General features: G+C 43.1%; 1 protein-coding gene and 1 long non-coding RNA gene across 5 annotated transcripts; one reads left to right on the forward strand and one right to left on the reverse strand.

Annotated features, from left to right (window-relative positions):
• Window positions 1-2156: 2156 nt before the first annotated feature.
• Window positions 2157-9872, reverse strand: LOC118887222. Of its 4 annotated transcripts, none has more exons than XR_005017924.1 (5): window positions 9799-9872; window positions 8037-8151; window positions 6277-6391; window positions 4516-4630; window positions 2157-2247 (listed from the first exon to the last, which is right to left on the reverse strand). It is a non-coding gene; the product is annotated as an uncharacterized LOC118887222 (long non-coding RNA). The 4 variants fall into 4 exon arrangements; XR_005017925.1 differs by lacking the exon at window positions 2157-2247 and adding an exon at window positions 3602-4442; XR_005017923.1 differs by lacking the exon at window positions 2157-2247 and having other exon boundaries at window positions 3602-4630.
• Window positions 9873-10455: 583 nt separating this feature from the next.
• Window positions 10456-17510, forward strand: LOC118887396 (endogenous retrovirus group K member 13-1 Env polyprotein). Its single transcript, XM_036838186.1, has 4 exons — window positions 10456-10500; window positions 15540-15756; window positions 16208-17180; window positions 17503-17510. Exons 3-4 carry the CDS (start codon window positions 16274-16276, stop codon window positions 17508-17510), a joined length of 915 nt encoding a protein of 304 aa, XP_036694081.1. The 5' UTR covers window positions 10456-10500; window positions 15540-15756; window positions 16208-16273.
• The last annotated feature ends 3617 nt before the right edge of the window (window positions 17511-21127 follow it).

Consider the following 21127-nt stretch of genomic DNA (forward strand, 5'->3'; position numbering starts at 1 on the left):
CGAAAAGTCTACCTCTGGAGAAGGGAACCCTCCTTCAATATGCAGATGACATTCTGATCACCAGCCCGACTAAGGAGGCCTCTGAACTACCTAGCCAATAAAAGATAGAAGGTGTCCAAGGAAAAGGCTCAAATATCACAAACTAAGGTGGCCTTCCTGGGCTTCATTCGCACAGAAGGTCGGAGAAGCCCACCCCAGGAAAGGGAAGAAGCCATTTGCAGCCTCACCCTTCCTGAAACTACAAGACAGCTTAGGGGTTCCTGGGGAGACCGGGGTTTGCTGCATCTGGATCCCTAACTACAGTCTAATAGCTGGGCCTCTATATGAAACACTGAAAGGAAAAGATGATGATCCTTTTGAATAGAATCCAGAAGCGGCCTTTCAAGAATGGAAAGAGCAGTCAATTCAGACCCTGGCCCTGGACCTCCCTAAGTTAGCTAAACCCTTTGACCTTTACATTCCTGGTCCAAGGCGAATCGCCCTTGGAGTATTAGTGCAAAAACTGGGACCACTTGAAATGGAACAATGCAAGAATGCCCTCCAGGCATTGGCCAGCCACCCCATCCGACCAGGATACTGGGGGTATCTAAAAACCTGGAAATCAGCAGCCCGCAAGGCCAGCTCCCTCCTAAGGGAAAAGGACGCCACTTGGTGATCCTAACCACCCACCATGCCCTGAAGTTGCAGGGATTGCTCCGTGGGCACAATGACCTCGAGTGAGGAGGCCCTCCAACACCAACCTCCAGAGAGACAACCTGGGGCAATGGGCCCCCATGACGACTCGTGTGACCATCACTTGACCTGGAGCTTCTCTCCGAAAACAACAAGAGTGTGCCCCAAAAGAGCAGACTATTGCTTACAGGACTTACTGCACCCAGAGCGGAGCTAATAAACTTGGCAGGGGAACCATAAATAACGCTGCCACCATAGAAAAGCCTACAGACACCGCGGTGACGGCGGCCAGTGAGACCGGCTGTACTCCTGGCTACTTCAAAAGGCCGTTGACTGAGTGGCCGTCATGGTCCTGGATCACCACCGGCCCTGGACTGTCTGGGAGTTGAGCAAGCAGGGCTCTGACACCTGGTGCTGTTTGTACGTTAATTCAGTGGCCTAACTGAAGAAAGCGCAGACTACTGGTCAGAGCATCTAGGCTGGCAGAAACCGTCAGCCTAAGGGGGCCGAACCAATGTGGAGCAGGGTAAAACCGCCCACCCCCCCAGCGTCTCTGCACATCTCTTTCCTGGACCCTTAAAGGTCATTAGAATCTATAAAACTTCCAATGCTGGTGCTCAGGCAGACGAGCAGTGAGGGAGGAGGCCTGGGGACAATCAACCTCACCTGGAGGCTGCTGGGGAGAAGTCCTGCCCCTCCCCCCGGGTATGAGGACACCCAACTCAGCACGAAGCATTTACAGAAGACGTGTCTGCACCCTCAGCGCCCCAAGAATGAGGAATGGGACAAAAGGCAGAGGAGGGCTTTGTCACTGGCAAAGCCCATTAAAAATTCCTGGGAGATAAAAATAGAATCTGGGCAATAAAATAAAGTCTAACCATTTTTTCCTTTGTGCTTTGTCTAATTTCACTTGCTCCTAGGTTTCCACATGCAGAGGTCCCACACCCGACACTTCAGACCCGATTTCCTAGTGCAAAATGGCTGGGCCGACACCTCAGCTCGTGGGGCCCCGTGCAGACTCTGCGACATAGAGCCTGAGCTCCAGCCAACCCGGCCCTCGAGAGCTCCGCCCCCTCCCTCCCGCTGACGCTGACAGGATCCCTACACAGCAGCCCGGCCCACAACCCGCAGGGGAGCACACACTCTCACCTCTCCATTCTCTGATCAAAATATAAAGTTTTCCTTTGCTTCTGAACCAAAGTCAGTCTCGATCTGTTGGCTCCAATGACACTGGGCAGGGAGACCCTTGTTGGGGCCCACTCTGCAGGAACAGTAACAGAATTTGAGAACATTGTAACTTCAATGAACAGATGTGTGAGCCAAACTGTAATTAACATAGAGCAGTGTATAAGGCTCGTGTAAAATAAGATGTTTCTAACACTTCCATTTGATATTTCCATCACTTTATTATAAGCAAGTTCAGTGGAGGGGTTTGTCTTATTTGTCAGGTCAACAGTAGAGAAATGCAGTGATTTCTTTCCAAGGATGTACATCTAATAATCTTGGTTGAAGTTTCAACCTTGTTTTGAATGATTTTCCATTGAAAATGATACCTCTCTTTCAGCTCCTAGATTTCTGAGAAGTATAAAATCTTATATTTTTTATTACCAAAGGGGAAAGGTGGGAGGAGGGATAAATTAACAGTTTCAGATTAACATATACACACTGCTATGTATAAAATATATCATCAACAAGGAACTACTGTATAGCACAGGGAACTATACTCAATATTTTGTAATGACCCCTGAGGGGAAATAATCTGAAAAACAATAGATATCTATATCGACATCATCTGTCAACTACAGATAAAATGGAAACTAAGGGAGGCCGATGGTGAGCGTTTCTGAACCTGAAGACTTCAATCATCTAAAGTTCGGACTCTGCCTACGGCCCAAGTCCCTTAATGAACACACATGTACCAGTAGCTTAAAAATTCCCCAGATTGGAGTTCGGGGAGACACTGATTTGGAAAAATCCCTTGTGTTCTCCTTACATACACGGGACCTTTCCTACAGCTAAAACATGCCTGTGACACCCAGAAGATGGAACACGGTTGGATCAGGAAGATTTTGGAAAAGGCAACAAAACTCCTAATTTCCTGGTTGTTGGGTTCACCCCTCCAGCCTTTTTCCTTAAAATCTCCCCACTTGAGGATGTCAGCACCTTCAACATCCAGTTGCACAGAAATTGGAATTTGTCCAAAGGAAGAAGGGGAAGGAGGAGAAACAAGGAGAGCCAAGCCCTAGATGTTCGGAGAGGCACATGTCACTCTACTTTCCAGTCAGGAAGAAGAATTAAGCAAAGGCTTAGCCTGCCACCGGGAACCAGAGTAGGGCCAGAAGCAAACCAGCGGTTCTGCGGAAAGCTCCCAAAAAAGTGAGTTGAAAAATAGAGCTCAGGGGCACTGCAATTCACAAACCTGCAGAGTTATAAATGATAACTCTCGTCCACAAATATATTGAGGGAAGGCAACGAAGAGGATTTGAAATCAAGGCAGAATTGCAGGAAACAGATTTCAGGAGTTAGATTTCGAATCGCCCCTAAAGCACATGAAAAGCGGCCAAACGTCAACAATGATGCACTTGGCCAAAAAGAACATATGCGTTTTTTTCTGAATAAATTCAGGAAAAAACCCATAGGCCCTTTTTGGCCAACCAAGCAAGCCGGAAATGCAATTCAGCACTACAAAGAAGTCTCACTTCCCATCAGTCAAAAGGTCCTTCCTAAAAAAGTGTAAAAACAAGAAATGCAGGAGAGGCCAGGGAGGAAAGGGAGCCTTGTTACACTGATGGGTGGGATGTAAATTGCCAATGACGACTCTGGAGAAGGGTATGGTGTTTCCTAAAACATCTAAAAAACACAGCTAGAGAGAAAGGGGCACATCCACTCATGGGTGTATAAATTGGGAAAAATAAAAATCAGCAAGACACAGGCACCCCAAAGTTTAGGGCTACTCTGTTGACAAGGACCTCCACTTCATTCCACCTTAAATATCCCAGGAAAGAGAAAAATGGATAAAGAAGTTGTGGTCCTTATGTACAATGGAATATCACTCAGCCATGAAATCAATGTCATAAGGCTAGTAGCAGCATGATGAGTGGATTTAGGTACGACGATTCTAAGTGAAATAAGTCACACAGAAAAGGACACTTCTCATAAGGTATCACTTATAGAGGGAATGTAAAAACCGTTACACTTGAACTGAATTACAAAACAGAACAGAGTCACACATGCAGAAAACACACTATGGCTGCTTAACGGGAAAGGTGAGGTGGGGTGATACATAAAACAAGGGTTTCAAATTAGCTCAGATACCGTTCCATAAACCCAATATGTAATAGACAAGACCTACTCCTTGCTCAGAGAACTGGACTCAACACGCCCTATTCACCGCACAAGAATATATCTGACTAGTAATAATCTTAAAACCTATGTATTGATATCTCTCTGTTAGTGTGTCAAGTGGGTGTAAAGCGGCATAAACACAGCAGTGAAAAGCAGCTAAACCCCATTATAAAAATAAATTACTTTTAAAAACCCATGAAACAAAGACAGTGAAAGAGAGAGAAATTCTTACACAATTCGTTCAGGGGCTGTGATGCAACCTGGATTGACCATATCTAGACCCACAGCTGGATGAGACATAAGGGTGGACACTCTTGGGGCTGAGAGGTTTGGTGAGGTTGGGTGAGCAAACGCAGACCCTTTAAAGTAATACTGCGTGGTACCCATCCCATGGGTCCCAAATCTCCAGGTTCAAGGGCATCTTCCTACATCGAAAACATGCATGAGAAACCCAGAAGATGGTACACCGTGTGATGGGGAAAGGTTTCTAAAACGCACCTCATTTCTCATCTCCTTGTGCTCGGGTTCGCCATTCCAGCCACTTTACTAGCAATCTCCCTACTTGGAGCATCAGCACCTTTAACCTCCTGTTCCGTACAGGTTGCAATTTGTCCTGAGGATGAACGGGAAGACGGGGAACCAATGAGAGACTAGCTCTTGGTGTTGGGACAGGCACAGGTCACTCTATTTTCCCATCAGGAAGAAGAATTAACCACAGGCTCAGCCTGCCCCCCGGAACCAGAACAGGGCCTGAAGCCATCCTGCGCTTTTGCGGCCAGCTCCCAAAAAAGCGAGTTGTAAAATGGAGCTTCAGGGCACTGCAATTCACAAACCTGCAGAGTTATAAATGATAACTCTCGTCCACAAATATATTGAGGGAAGGCAAAGAAGAGGATTTGAAATCAAGGCAGAATTGCAGGAAACAGATTTCAGGAGGTAGATTCGAATCGCCTTTAAAGCACATGAAAAGCGGCAAAACGTTGACAATGATGCCCTTGGCCAAAAAGGGCGTATGCGTTTTTTCCTGAATATATTCAGGAAAAAACGCATACGCCCTTTTTGGCCAACCAAGCAACCTGGAAAGGCAAATCAGCGCTACAAAGAAGTCTCGCTTCCCATCGGTCAAAAGGGCCATGCTGAAAAAAGTGTCAAAACCAGAAATGCAGGACAGGCCATGGAGAAATGGGAGCCTTGCTACACTGATGGGCGGGATGTAAATTGCCAACAGCCACTCTGGAGAAGTGTACGGTGTGTCCTGAAACATCTAAAAAACACAGCTTAGAGAGCATAGGGCACTTCCACTCATGGGGGTATAAATTGGGAAAATTAAAAATCAGCAAGACACAAGCACCCCAAAGTTTAGGGCTGCTCTGTTGCCAAGGATCTCCACTTCATTCCACCTTAAATATCCCAGGAAAGAGAAAAATGGATAAAGAAGTTGTGGTCCTTAAGTACAATGGAATATCACTCAGCCATGAAATCAATGTCATGAGGCTAGTAGCAGCATGATGAGTGGATTTAGGTACGACGATTCTAAGTGAAATAAGTAACACAGAAAAGGACATTTCTCATAAGGTATCACTTATAGAGGGAATGTAAAAACCGTTACACTTGAACTGAATACAAAACAGAATACAGAGTCACACATGCAGAAAACACACTATGGCTGCTTAACGGGAAAGGTGAGGTGGGGTGATACATAAAACAAGGGTTTCAAATTAGCTCAGATACCGTTCCATAAACCCAATATGTAATAGACAAGACCTACTCCTTGCTCAGAGAACTGGACTCAACACGCCCTATTCACCGCACAAGAATATATCTGACTAGTAATAATCTTAAAACCTATGTATTGATATCTCTCTGTTAGTGTGTCAAGTGGGTGTAAAGCGGCATAAACACAGCAGTGAAAAGCAGCTAAACCCCATTATAAAAATAAATTACTTTTAAAAACCCATGAAACAAAGACAGTGAAAGAGAGAGAAATTCTTACACAATTCGTTCAGGGGCTGTGATGCAACCTGGATTGACCATATCTAGACCCACAGCTGGATGAGACATAAGGGTGGACACTCTTGGGGCTGAGAGGTTTGGTGAGGTTGGGTGAGCAAACGCAGACCCTTTAAAGTAATACTGCGTGGTACCCATCCCATGGGTCCCAAATCTCCAGGTTCAAGGGCATCTTCCTACATCGAAAACATGCATGAGAAACCCAGAAGATGGTACACCGTGTGATGGGGAAAGGTTTCTAAAACGCACCTCATTTCTCATCTCCTTGTGCTCGGGTTCGCCATTCCAGCCACTTTACTAGCAATCTCCCTACTTGGAGCATCAGCACCTTTAACCTCCTGTTCCGTACAGGTTGCAATTTGTCCTGAGGATGAACGGGAAGACGGGGAACCAATGAGAGACTAGCTCTTGGTGTTGGGACAGGCACAGGTCACTCTATTTTCCCATCAGGAAGAAGAATTAACCACAGGCTCAGCCTGCCCCCCGGAACCAGAACAGGGCCTGAAGCCATCCTGTGCTTTTGCGGCCAGCTCCCAAAAAAGCGAGTTGTAAAATGGAGGTTCAGGGCACTGCAATTCACAAACCTGCAGAGTTATAAATGATAACTCTCGCCCACAAATATATTGAGGGAAGGCAAAGAAGAGGATTTGAAATCAAGGCAGAATTGCAGGAAACAGATTTCAGGAGGTAGATTCGAATCGCCTTTAAAGCACATGAAAAGCGGCAAAACGTTGACAATGATGCCCTTGGCCAAAAAGGGCGTATGCGTTTTTTCCTGAATATATTCAGGAAAAAACGCATACGCCCTTTTTGGCCAACCAAGCAACCTGGAAAGGCAAATCAGCGCTACAAAGAAGTCTCGCTTCCCATCGGTCAAAAGGGCCATGCTGAAAAAAGTGTCAAAACCAGAAATGCAGGACAGGCCATGGAGAAATGGGAGCCTTGCTACACTGATGGGCGGGATGTAAATTGCCAACAGCCACTCTGGAGAAGTGTACGGTGTGTCCTGAAACATCTAAAAAACACAGCTTAGAGAGCATAGGGCACTTCCACTCATGGGGGTATAAATTGGGAAAATTAAAAATCAGCAAGACACAAGCACCCCAAAGTTTAGGGCTGCTCTGTTGCCAAGGATCTCCACTTCATTCCACCTTAAATATCCCAGGAAAGAGAAAAATGGATAAAGAAGTTGTGGTCCTTAAGTACAATGGAATATCACTCAGCCATGAAATCAATGTCATGAGGCTAGTAGCAGCATGATGAGTGGATTTAGGTACGACGATTCTAAGTGAAATAAGTAACACAGAAAAGGACATTTCTCATAAGGTATCACTTATAGAGGGAATGTAAAAACCGTTACACTGGAACTGAATAACAAAACAGAATACAGTCACACATGCAGAAAACACACTATGGCTGCTTAACGGGAAAGGTGAGGTGGGGTGATACATAAAACAAGGGTTTCAAATTAGCTCAGATACCGTTCCATAAACCCAATATGTAATAGACAAGACCTACTCCTTGCTCAGAGAACTGGACTCAACACGCCCTATTCACCGCACAAGAATATATCTGACTAGTAATAATCTTAAAACCTATGTATTGATATCTCTCTGTTAGTGTGTCAAGTGGGTGTAAAGCGGCATAAACACAGCAGTGAAAAGCAGCTAAACCCCATTATAAAAATAAATTACTTTTAAAAACCCATGAAACAAAGACAGTGAAAGAGAGAGAAATTCTTACACAATTCGTTCAGGGGCTGTGATGCACCCTGGATTGACCATATCTAGACCCACAGCTGGATGAGACATAAGGGTGGACACTCTTGGGGCTGAGAGGTTTGGTGAGGTTGGGTGAGCAAACGCAGACCCTTTAAAGTAATACTGCGTGGTACCCATCCCATGGGTCCCAAATCTCCAGGTTCAAGGGCATCTTCCTACATCGAAAACATGCATGAGAAACCCAGAAGATGGTACACCGTGTGATGGGGAAAGGTTTCTAAAACGCACCTCATTTCTCATCTCCTTGTGCTCGGGTTCGCCATTCCACCCACTTTACTAGCAATCTCCTTACTTGGAGCATCAGCACCTTTAACCTCCTGTTCCGTACAGGTTGCAATTTGTCCTGAGGATGAACGGGAAGACGGGGAACCAATGAGAGACTAGCTCTTGGTGTTGGGACAGGCACAGGTCACTCTATTTTCCCATCAGGAAGAAGAATTAACCACAGGCTCAGCCTGCCCCCCGGAACCAGAACAGGGCCTGAAGCCATCCTGTGCTTTTGCGGCCAGCTCCCAAAAAAGCGAGTTGTAAAATGGAGGTTCAGGGCACTGCAATTCACAAACCTGCAGAGTTATAAATGATAACTCTCGCCCACAAATATATTGAGGGAAGGCAAAGAAGAGGATTTGAAATCAAGGCAGAATTGCAGGAAACAGATTTCAGGAGGTAGATTCGAATCGCCTTTAAAGCACATGAAAAGCGGCAAAACGTTGACAATGATGCCCTTGGCCAAAAAGGGCGTATGCGTTTTTTCCTGAATATATTCAGGAAAAAACGCATACGCCCTTTTTGGCCAACCAAGCAACCTGGAAAGGCAAATCAGCGCTACAAAGAAGTCTCGCTTCCCATCGGTCAAAAGGGCCATGCTGAAAAAAGTGTCAAAACCAGAAATGCAGGACAGGCCATGGAGAAATGGGAGCCTTGCTACACTGATGGGCGGGATGTAAATTGCCAACAGCCACTCTGGAGAAGTGTACGGTGTGTCCTGAAACATCTAAAAAACACAGCTTAGAGAGCATAGGGCACTTCCACTCATGGGGGTATAAATTGGGAAAATTAAAAATCAGCAAGACACAAGCACCCCAAAGTTTAGGGCTGCTCTGTTGCCAAGGATCTCCACTTCATTCCACCTTAAATATCCCAGGAAAGAGAAAAATGGATAAAGAAGTTGTGGTCCTTAATGTACAATGGAATATCACTCAGCCATGAAATCAATGTCATGAGGCTAGTAGCAGCATGATGAGTGGATTTAGGTACGACGATTCTAAGTGAAATAAGTAACACAGAAAAGGACATTTCTCATAAGGTATCACTTATAGAGGGAATGTAAAAACCGTTACACTGGAACTGAATAACAAAACAGATACAGAGTCACACATGCAGAAAACACACTATGGCTGCTTAACGGGAAAGGTGAGGTGGGGTGATACATAAAACAAGGGTTTCAAATTAGCTCAGATACCGTTCCATAAACCCAATATGTAATAGACAAGACCTACTCCTTGCTCAGAGAACTGGACTCAACACGCCCTATTCACCGCACAAGAATATATCTGACTAGTAATAATCTTAAAACCTATGTATTGATATCTCTCTGTTAGTGTGTCAAGTGGGTGTAAAGCGGCATAAACACAGCAGTGAAAAGCAGCTAAACCCCATTATAAAAATAAATTACTTTTAAAAACCCATGAAACAAAGACAGTGAAAGAGAGAGAAATTCTTACACAATTCGTTCAGGGGCTGTGATGCACCCTGGATTGACCATATCTAGACCCACAGCTGGATGAGACATAAGGGTGGACACTCTTGGGGCTGAGAGGTTTGGTGAGGTTGGGTGAGCAAACGCAGACCCTTTAAAGTAATACTGCGTGGTACCCATCCCATGGGTCCCAAATCTCCAGGTTCAAGGGCATCTTCCTACATCGAAAACATGCATGAGAAACCCAGAAGATGGTACACCGTGTGATGGGGAAAGGTTTCTAAAACGCACCTCATTTCTCATCTCCTTGTGCTCGGGTTCGCCATTCCACCCACTTTACTAGCAATCTCCTTACTTGGAGCATCAGCACCTTTAACCTCCTGTTCCGTACAGGTGGTGGCCCCCAAGCTGTAAGCTTATTCCGCTTTCTGCTTTCCGGAGAACTGCTTGTCTCTTTCTTGGTATGCACTCCTGACGCTGCGGTATTGAGCGTAAAAAAGGAAAATGGCTTGCGGCCAGTTTCGTTCCAGGTGCCTGCTCTGGATCTAAGAGCCCCTGGTTGTTCCCCAGAAGAAGGACGTGCTGCCCTGAGGGGGAAGTCTGTATCTCCAAAGAACGGCCCATAAGGCATGCTGACGCATAGATAGTGGTGCATAGATAGTGGTGCATAGATAGTGGTGCATAGATAGTGGTGCATAGATAGTGGCGCATAGATAATGGCGCATAGATAGTGGCGACAGAATTATGTGGAAATACAAGGTTTACTGATTTGTTGCCTAGTGTTCGTTCCATGCTGAACCTATATATACATTCATGCTCTTTGAATAAACTTGCCTTGCAACCATCAGTTGTCTTGGCCCTTCTGACCCCATACTGGTGCTTTTCAGTTCCTTACCCCTCACCGCCAGGAACTTCTAGCTTTCTGCAGCCGGTCTGCGGCAAGTGGCACCCGAACAGGGACCTGAGTGCGTGAGGCATTTCGGAAGATTTCAGGTAAGTAGAACTCTCGAGTGAGATAGTGTGGCCACAAGAAATAATTTCGTTTTTAGGACGGTAACTCGAGAAAGAGTCAGAAGTAAAATAATATGGGACAAAAGGGCTCTAAGGAGCGTGATTTATTTGCTCAGGTTTTGCTTTCAATGTTAAAAGCCCGTGGAACTAAGGTAACTACCTCACAACTTCTGCAATTTTTGCAATTAGTATATGATGCTTGTCCTTGGTTCCCTGAAGGAGGATCAGTGGACTTAGCAATTTGGACTCCTGTAGGAGATGAATTATCTAAATATCATGAAGCTCATGGACCATCTTCTGTTTCAGTTTCCATTTTTAGCTTGTGGAATTTAATAAGAGATAGTTTTAATCCAATTTATGATTCAGTTCCAAAATTAACAGCTAAATCTGTAGAACATATTGCTGCAGTAGCTACTGCTCCTCCGTTGCCACCGAGGATAAAGAGTGTTAATTCACTTGATGATGATGACTTTTCTTTTGATTTAGCGGGTGAAGAAGCCAAATATGAGGCTGAAAAATATCCTGATGAAAATATTCTTCCGCGGTTACAGCAATTACATGTCTCTGTCCCTATCCCTCCTAAGCTTAGTCCTTTACAACAAGCAGTACGGGGAGCTCTTAATAGAGGGGAGGATCCTTTATTCTGCTGCCCGGTGGTGGAACGACCCAATCCTCAAAATCCACAACAAAATAATTGGGAATATCAGCCTCTCTCCTTTAAGGTTTTGAAAGATTTAAAAGCAGCCTGTGCACAATATGGGCCTATAGCCCCTTTCACTATTACTATGTTGGATACTATTGCAACAGAAGCATTGCCTCCAGCAGACTGGAAATCTATTGCTCGTGCTTGTCTCACTGGTGGCGACTATTTACTTTGGAAATCAGAATATTATGAAAAGGCTGCTGAACAAGCTGAAAGAAACACTGCACATAATGTGCTAGTAAATTATGAGATGTTGATTGGGGAAGGACAACATCAGTTATTACAGGATCAATTAGCTTTCCCTTTTGTGGCTTATGCTCAGATCAATCATATAGCTCTACATGCATGGAAACATTTACCTGCCTCCACTAGGACTGAAGACCTTGCTAAAATAAGGCAAGGGGCAGATGAACCTTATGCTGATTTTGTGGCTAGATTATTACAGGCTGTTAATAGAATTATTTCTGATGGTCCTTCTGGAGCAATTATCGTCAAACAATTGGCGTTCGAAAATGCTAATAATATTTGTCAAGCAGCTATACGTCCATGGAAAAGGAAAGGAAATTTAGAGGATTATATTCGAGTTTGTTCTGATATTGGATCATCTTACTTACAGGGAGCAGCTATAGCTGCAGCCCTAACTAACGCAGGATTTGGGCCAAATGCTAAAAGTAAAAACTGTTTTAAATGTGGGAAGCCAGGTCATTTTGCAAAAAATTGTACTGTTGATACTCCTAATATGCCTGTCGTAAATTCTGTGCCTCAAGGTAAATCTCCTCCTCCCACAATTTGTCCCCGATGCCAAAGAGGACGGCATTGGGCTAAAGAATGTCGATCAGTGACTCATAAAGATGGAACTCCCTTGTCGGGAAACTTCCGGAGGGGCCTGCTCCGGCCCCATCAAACAATTGGAGCAATGTCAATAATCCCCCCACAACCTGCTCCACCGCCTCCAGCTCAGACCTTTGTTCCTCAGGGAATGGAATCTCCTCCCTTCAAAGGGCCACGCCAAATAGTGCAGGACTGGACCTCTGTGCCTCCACCCAATTCTTATTAACCTCGGATATGGGACCCCAAGCCCTTCCTACGGGAACTTTTGGGCCTTTACCCCAGGGAATGGTTGGTATAATCCTTGGAAGAAGTAGTATGTCTATGAAAGGCTTAACTATTATTCCTGGGGTGATTGATGCTGATTATGAAGGGGAATTAAAGGTTATGGTTCAAACATCAAAAGGATCTTTTCTTATCACGCCCGGTATGCGAATAGCTCAGCTTCTATTAATTCCATTCATACCAGAAGGAAAAATTTTACAACATAACAAAAGAGGAACTGGGGCTTTCGGTTCCTCTGATGCAGTTTACTGGATTCAACAAATTGGTAGGGAAAGACCACAATTGGTATTAAAAATAAATGGAAGGCCTTTTTCTGGGTTATTAGATACTGGTGCTGATGTTTCTGTTATTTCGTTTATACATTGGCCAAAAACTTGGCCCGTGCACCAAACCATTACACAGTTGCAAGGTATTGGCCAATCTAATTCTCCACAACAAAGTTCGCAATACCTACATTGGCAGGATGCTGAAGGTAATCAAGGAAGATTCAAACCCTACGTATTGCCCGGATTGCCAGTTAACCTTTGGGGGAGAGATATATTACAACAAATGGGAATCCTATTGCTTAGTCCCAACCCTACTGTAACTAATATATTGTTAAATCAAGGGTATGATCCTAGGAATAGTTTGGGAAAAAATCAACAGGGAAATAAATTACCCTTACAGACTGATAATAAACGGGATAAAACAGGCTTGGGTTTTTTCTAGGGGCCTTGGATTCTCCTCCACCACATGCTGATCCTATAACTTGGATTTCTGATAATCCTGTCTGGGTGGACCAATGGCCCCTTTCTAAGGAGAAATTAATGGCGGCTCATAATATAATTAATGAACAGCTTGCTTTGGGCAGACTAGAAAAGTCTAATAGCCCTTGGAATACTCCTATATTTGTTATAAAGAAAAAATCGGGAAAATATCGTTTATTGCAAGATTTACGTGCTGTTAATCAAACTATGGTAATTATGGGAGCTCTGCAACCAGGTTTGCCTTCTCCTGCAGCCATACCTAAAAATTATATGATTATTATTATTGATCTTAAGGATTGCTTTTTTACTATTCCTCTATTTCCGTCTGATAAGTTGCGATTTGCTTTTAGCTTACCCTCTTTAAATTTTATAGAACCTATGCAACGTTATCAATGGAAAATGCTGCCTCAGGGTATGGCTAATAGTCCTACTTTATGTCAACAGTTTGTAGCTCAAGTTATTGCTCCTGTTCGTAAACAGTTCCCTCAGATATATTTTATTCATTATATGGATGACTTATTACTTGCTTATTCTGATAGACATATTTTACTTAAGGCTTATAATTCCCTTCAAAGTCATTTGTCACGATCAGGACTAGTCATTGCTGCTGACAAAGTACAGATGAACCCACCTTTCTCATATCTTGGTAAGTATATCACAAATTATAATATTACACCTCAGAAGATAGAGATACGGACTGACGTTCTTAAAACTCTAAATGATTTTCAAAAGTTATTAGGAGATATTAATTGGCTGCGACCTTCTTTAAAATTAACTACGGGTCAATTACAGCCTCTTTTTAATATCCTAAAGGGAAGCTCTGATCCTTCTTCCCCTCGTATTTTAACTTCTGAAGCTCAACAAGCACTCAAGCTTGTAAACAAAGCAATACAATCTGCTCAGCTAACTAGAATTGAGCCTTCTTTACCTATACTATTAATAATCTGTGCTACGTCACATACCCCTACCGCCTTATTATGGCAAGAAACAGGAATTCTTGAATGGATTCATATGAAAAATACGCCTAATAAAGTCATTACACCTTATTATGAGTTAATAGCAACCCTTGTTCAATTGGGTCGTAGAAGAAATATTCAGTTGGTAGGATATGAACCAAATTCTATTATTATACCTTATAATACTTATCAATATTCTTGGCTATTATTTGTCTCTGATTCTTGGGCTCTTCCTTTGGCTGGATATTCAGGAATTATTGATAATCATTATCCTTCTAATAAGCTCCTTCATTTTGCTACTCAACATCTATTTATTTTTCCAAAAACTATCTGTTCAACTCCTATTCTCAATGCCCCAAATGTTTTTACTGATGGTTCTGCCAATGGCATCGCTGTGGTTATTTCTGATGACTTACTTCATAAAGAACAAACAGATCATACCTCTGCCCAACGAGTTGAATTACATGCGATTTCCTTGGCTTTTCAAATCTTTTCACATTGTTCTTTTAATCTCTATACAGATAGCCATTATTTGGTTACTATTTTGCGTAACATAGAAACTGCTATAATTGGCAATACTGTTGATTCTCAATTGTTTCAGACTTTCTTTCAACTACAAAAGATTATTCGTCAGCATGACTTTCCTGTAGCCATATTACATATTCGAGCCCATTCAGGTCTCCCTGGCCCATTGTCTTTGGGAAATCAATTGGCTGACGAAAATACAAAGATTATAGGCTTAAGTTTATCTCAACCTCAGGATCTTGCTACTCAATCACATAATTTACATCATCAATCTGCTGCTATGCTTCAAAAACAATTCTCTGTTTCTAGAGAAACAGCCCGATACATTGTTAAGTCCTGCTCTAAATGTTTACCCCACCTTCCTGTTCCACAATTTGGAGTCAATCCTCGGGGTTTACTCCCTCATCATCTTTGGCAAATGGATGTTACTCATATTCCCTCTTTTGGTAAATTACAATTTGTTCATGTAACTGTTGATACTTACTCTAATTTTATATGTGCTACGCCTTTGGCTGGGGAATCTACTAAATATGTAACTACTCATTTATTTCATTGTTTTGCATCTATGGGAATTCCTAAAGCTTTAAAAACAGATAATGCTCCAGGATATACGAGTAAAGCTTTTGCTAATTTTTGTGCAACTTTCCATATTTCACATAAAACAGGCATTCCCTACAATCCTCAGGGTCAAGGTATTGTAGAACGTGCCAACCAACAATTAAAAATTACATTACAAAAAATAAAAAAGGGGGAATATGATAGATCTCCTCAGATGATGCTTAATCATGCTTTATTTATTTTAAATTTTTTAACTTTAGATGCATTTAGTCACACGCCTTATGAACGATTGTTTACAGGTCTTTCTGGAACCCCTCCTGAAAAAGCGCTTGTTAAATGGAAAGATCCCATGACTAACCTTTGGCATGGACCAGACCCTGTTTTAGTATGGGGCCGAGGCCATGTTTGTGTTTTCCCTAGGGAGGCAGACTCTCCTCGGTGGCTCCCGGAGCGCTTGGTTCGACATTATCATGCCATCACCAATAAACACCCTGACTCGAAGAATGCGTCGCCTGAGGCTCTCGCAATCGACCACAGCACACCCCAACCGGTTCCCCCGGCGGACGAGAAGAATGCGGCGACGGAGTAGGAGACAACTTGTCAGGGAGGCAAGGGGAGATCGAAATCAAATTACTTGGTATCAATTGCAATGTTTAGTATTTCAAGCACGTAAGATTATGGAGGAGAGTGCTCATCCTCGCTCTCCTCTTACCTTTTTTTTAGCCATGATAGCTGTATTGGCAGCCCCACCTATAGAGGCTAAATCTTATTGGGCTTATGTACCCGATCCTCCTTTATTACAACCTGTTACATGGTCTGAAGCTGACCTTCCAATTTTCTATAATGATTCTACTTTTGGAAGAGTGCTAGGAAATTTGCCTATTACTAATACTTCTGTTAATTACTCTAATTGGTTTAATACTCCCCCTGTTTGTTTAAGTCCTATGAGTACCAATTCTGGTTGTGTTAAGGCTGTTGCTTTAGAACATGCTATTTCATACCAAACCACTGTAAATTCTCAATTTTTTACTCATTTACGTAAAAATTATAAAGCTGTGGGATCTAATATTTGTCTTCCTTGCAAACAGACTGTTTCTAGACGAGAAGATTTATCCACCTTTGTATTTTGGTATAAGGATAACGTTCCCATTCACATGAATGCTAGAGTAACTAAGCTTGCTTCTAATACTTCGTTGGATCATTCTCTATGCATATATCGCTTGAGGATTGAAGATACTGGACATTATTTGTGTATTGAAACTACCATAGGTAATCAAGGGACGTTATTAGCTGGACATCAAATTACGGTCGTAAAGACTGTCACAGGACTACAATTTCCTGCTTTTATGGCTTCTGAATTCCCGCAGTTTGATTTTCCTGTTTGTAATGATACATGGACTAAAGCCTCTGTCTGGTGTACTTTAGATTATGATAATGGCACCATACTAGTTTCTTCTGTCCCCGTTAATAATAACAGCCTTGTTTTTTACAAGCAATGGGAATTCTGGAAACTTGCCTTATCCTTTTCTTATAGACCGGTGATTACTTGCGTCGCTCCTCCTTATGCTTTATTGATTGGAGATTTAATTGTAGAAAACACTATGAATCCTATAGGTTATAATATTACTTGTGTTAATTGTATCTTTAGTAGTTGTGTTTTGCCCGTTAAAGGATCTACATCTGTTATGATTATGAAGCAACCTTCTTATATAATGTTACCTGTTAATTTGTCTGAACCATGGTATCATAACACTGGCATGCAAGCCTGGCTGGAATTGACTGAAGCATTAAAACGACCAAAGAGATTTATAGGTGTTCTAATATGTGCAATCCTAGCCTTAGCAGCTTTAACTGCTACTGCGGCCACTGCTGGGATTGCTCTTTCACAAACTATTCACCAGGCTCATTATGTTAATCAGTTATCTAAAAATACTAGTGTAGCATTAGCCCTACAAAGTCATATTGATACCCAACTAAAAACGGAAGTAGATGAATTAAAAAATGTTCTAATAGGAATAGGGGATCAAGTTATGGCTTTAAAATTAAAAATGCATTTGATTTGTCATGCCAAATATACCTGGATTTGTGTAACTCAACATTTATATAATGATTCACAATGGGATTGGGAAAAAGTAAAAATGCATATATTAAGTGTATGGACTGATGGACACATTAGCCTTGATATTCAGAAGTTAAATGCCGAAATACAAGCTATTCAAGCGGCCCACCTGGACGAAGATGGACCCCAGAATTTGATTCAAGGATTATTAGATCAACTACAAGGGCTAAATCCGATACAATGGATTCATGGAGGGCTCTCAGGCCTGATATCAATTGGTGTACTACTTTTATTGGTGATCGGTTTATTACCTTGTGTTGTTAGATTTGTAATGGGGCGCTTCGCTGTCTTGCGTCAGGATGTTCATGGCTTAAAACTACATTATCAAGCTTTAAAAAAATAATAAAAAAGGGGGAAATGTGGTGGCCCCCAAGCTGTAAGCTTATTCAGCTTTCTGCTTTCCGGAGAACTGCTTGTCTCTTTCTTGGTATGCACTCCTGACGCTGCGGTATTGAGCGTAAAAAAGGAAAATGGCTTGCGGCCAGTTTCGTTCCAGGTGCCTGCTCTGGATCTAAGAGCCCCTGGTTGTTCCCCAGAAGAAGGACGTGCTGCCCTGAGGGGGAAGTCTGTATCTCCAAAGAACGGCCCATAAGGCATGCTGACGCATAGATAGTGGTGCATAGATAGTGGTGCATAGATAGTGGTGCATAGATAGTGGTGCATAGATAGTGGTGCATAGATAGTGGAGCATAGATAATGGCGCATAGATAGTGGCGACAGAATTATGTGGAAATACAAGGTTTACTGATTTGTTGCCTAGTGTTCGTTCCGTGCTGAACCTATATATACATTCATGCTCTTTGAATAAACTTGCCTTGCAACCATCAGTTGTCTTGGCCCTTCTGACCCCATACTGGTGCTTTTCAGTTCCTTACCCCTCACCGCCAGGAACTTCTAGCTTTCTGCAGCCGGTCTGCGGCAGTACAGGTTGCAATTTGTCCTGAGGATGAACGGGAAGAGGGGGAACCAATGAGAGACTAGCTCTAGGTGTTGGGACAGGCACAGGTCACTCTATTTTCCCATCAGGAAGAAGAATTAACCACAGGCTCAGCCTGCTCCCCAGAACCAGAATAGGGCCTGAAGCAATCCTGCGCTTTTGCGGCCAGCTCCCAAAAAAGCGAGTTGAAAAATGGAGCTCAGGGGCACTGCAATTCACAAACCTGCAGAGTTATAAATGATAACTCTCGTCCACAAATATATTGAGCGAAGGCAACGAAGAGGATTTGAAAGCAAGGCAGAATTGCAGGAAACAGACTTTCAGGAGGTAGATTCGAATCGCCTTTAAAGCACATGAAAAGCGGCAAAACGTCGACAATGATGCCCTTGGCCAAAAAGGGCGAATGCGTTTTTTCCTGAATATATTCAGGAAAAAACGCATACGCCCTTTTTGGCCAACCAAGCAACCTGGAAAGGCAAATCAGCGCTACAAAGAAGTCTCGCTTCCCATCGGTCAAAAGGGCCATGCTGAATAAAGTGTCAAAACCAGAAATGCAGGACAGGCCATGGAGAAATGGGAGCCTTGCTACGCTGATGGGCGGGATGTAAATTGCCAACAGCCACTCTGGAGAAGTGTACGGTGTGTCCTGAAACATCTAAAAAACCCAGCTTAGAGAGCATAGGGCACTTCCACTCATGGGCGTATAAATTGGGAAAACTAAAAATCAGCAAGACACAGGCACCCCAAAGTTTAAGGCTGCTCTGTTGACAAGAACCTCCACTTCGTTACACTTTAAATATCCCAGGAAAGAGAAAAATGGATAAAGAAGTTGTGGTCCTTATGTACAATGGAATATCACTCAGCCATGAAATCAACGTCATAAGGCTAGTAGCAGCATGATGAGTGGATTTAGGTACGACGATTCTAAGTGAAATAAGTCACACAGAAAAAGACACTTATCCTAAGATATCACTTATAGAGGGAATGTAATAACCTCTACACTTGAACTGAATTACAAAACAGAACAGAGTCACACGTTTAGAAAACACACTATGGCTGCTTAACGGGAAAGGTGAGGTGGGGTGATGCCTAAAACAAGGGTTTCAAATTAGCTCAGATACCGTTCCATAAACCCAATATGTAATAGACAAGACCTACTCCTTGCTCAGGGAACTGGACTCAACACCCCCTATTCACCGCCCAAGAATATATCTGACTAGTAAGAATCTTAAAACCTATGTATTGATATCTCTCTGTAAGTGAGTCAAGTGGGTGTAAAGCGGCATAAACACAGCAGTGAAAAGCAGCTAAACCCCATTATAAAAATCAATTACTTTTAAAAAGCCGTGAAACAAAGAGAGTGAAACAGAGAGAAATTCTTACAAAATTCGTTCAGGGGCTGTGATGCAACCTGGATTGAAGATATCTAGACTCACAGCTGATTGAGACATAAGGGTGGACACTCTTGGGGCTGAGAGGTTTGGTGAGGTTGGGTGAGCAAACGCAGACGCTTTAAAGTAATACTGCGTGGTACCCATCCCATGGGTCCACATCTCCAGGTTCAAGGGCATCTTCCTACATCGAAGACATGCATGAGAAACCCAGAAGATGGTACACCGTGTGATCGGGAAAGGTTTCTAAAACGCACCTCATTTCTCATCTCCTTGTGCTCGGGTTCGCCATTCCAGCCGTTTTACTAGCAATCTCCCTCCTTGGAGAATCAGCACCTTTAACCTCCTGTTCCGTACAGGTTGCAATTTGTCCTGAGGAGGAACGGGAAGAGGGGGAACCAGTGAGAGACTAGCTCTAGGTTTTGGGACAGGCACAGGTCACTCTGTTTTCCCATCAGGAAGAAGAATTAACCACAGGCTCAGCCTGCCCCCCGGAACCAGAATAGGGCCTGAAGCAATCCTTCGCTTTTGGGGCCAGCTCCCAAAAAAGCGAATTGAAAAATGGAGCTCAGGGGCACTGCAATTCACAAACCTGCAGTGTTATAAATGATAACTCTCGTCCACAAATATATTGAGGGAAGGCAACGAAGAGGATTTGAAAGCAAGGCAGAATTGCAGGAAACAGATTTCAGGAGGTAGATTCGAATCGCCTTTAAAGCTCATGAAAAGCGGCAAAAGGTCGACAATGATGCCCTTGGCCAAAAGGGCGTATGCGTTTTTTCCTGAATATATTCAGGAAAAAACGCATACGCCCTTTTTGGCCACCAAGCAACCTGGAAAGGCAAATCAGCGCTACAAAGAAGTCTCGCTTCCCATCGGTCAAAAGGGCCATGCTGAAAAAAGTGTCCAAATCAGAAATGCAGGACAGGCCATGGAGAAATGGGAGCCTTGCTACGCTGATGGGCGGGATGTAAATTGCCAACAGCCACTCTGGAGAAGTGTACGGTGTGTCCTGAAACATCTAAAAAACCCAGCTTAGAGAGCATAGGGCACTTCCACTCATGGGCGTATAAATTGGGAAAACTAAAAATCAGCAAGACACAGGCACCCCAAAGTTTAGGGCTGCTCTGTTGACAAGAACTCCACTTCGTTACACCTTAAATATCCCAGGAAAGAGAAAAATGGATAAAGAAGTTGTGGTCCTTATGTACAATGGAATATCACTCAGCCATGAAATCAACGTCATAAGGCTAGTAGCAGCATGATGAGTGGATTTAGGTACGATCTTGAGCTAAAAATCAACAAATAAACAAACAAAGCTAACAAACCCAACAAAGCTAAACAAAGCTAAACAAACCCAAACAAACAAAGCTAAACAAAGCTAAACAAAGCTAACAAACCCAACAAAGCTAAAATCCTCGAGCATCTTTTCATGTGTTTGTTGGTCATCTGTATGTCTTCTTTGGTGAAATGTCTATTTAGGTCTTCCACCCATTTTTTGATTGGGTTGGGTTTTTTTGATATTGAGCTGCATGAGCTATTTGTATATTTTGGAGATTAA

The sequence above is a fragment of the Balaenoptera musculus genome, chromosome 20, assembly GCF_009873245.2.
Source record: "Balaenoptera musculus isolate JJ_BM4_2016_0621 chromosome 20, mBalMus1.pri.v3, whole genome shotgun sequence".
Classification (NCBI taxonomy): domain Eukaryota; kingdom Metazoa; phylum Chordata; class Mammalia; order Artiodactyla; family Balaenopteridae; genus Balaenoptera; species Balaenoptera musculus.

Coding starts and splice junctions, on each gene's coding strand:
- LOC118887396 (XM_036838186.1), top strand. CDS start 16,274: ATGAATGCTAGAGTAACTAAGCTTGCTTCTAATACTTCGTTGGATCAT.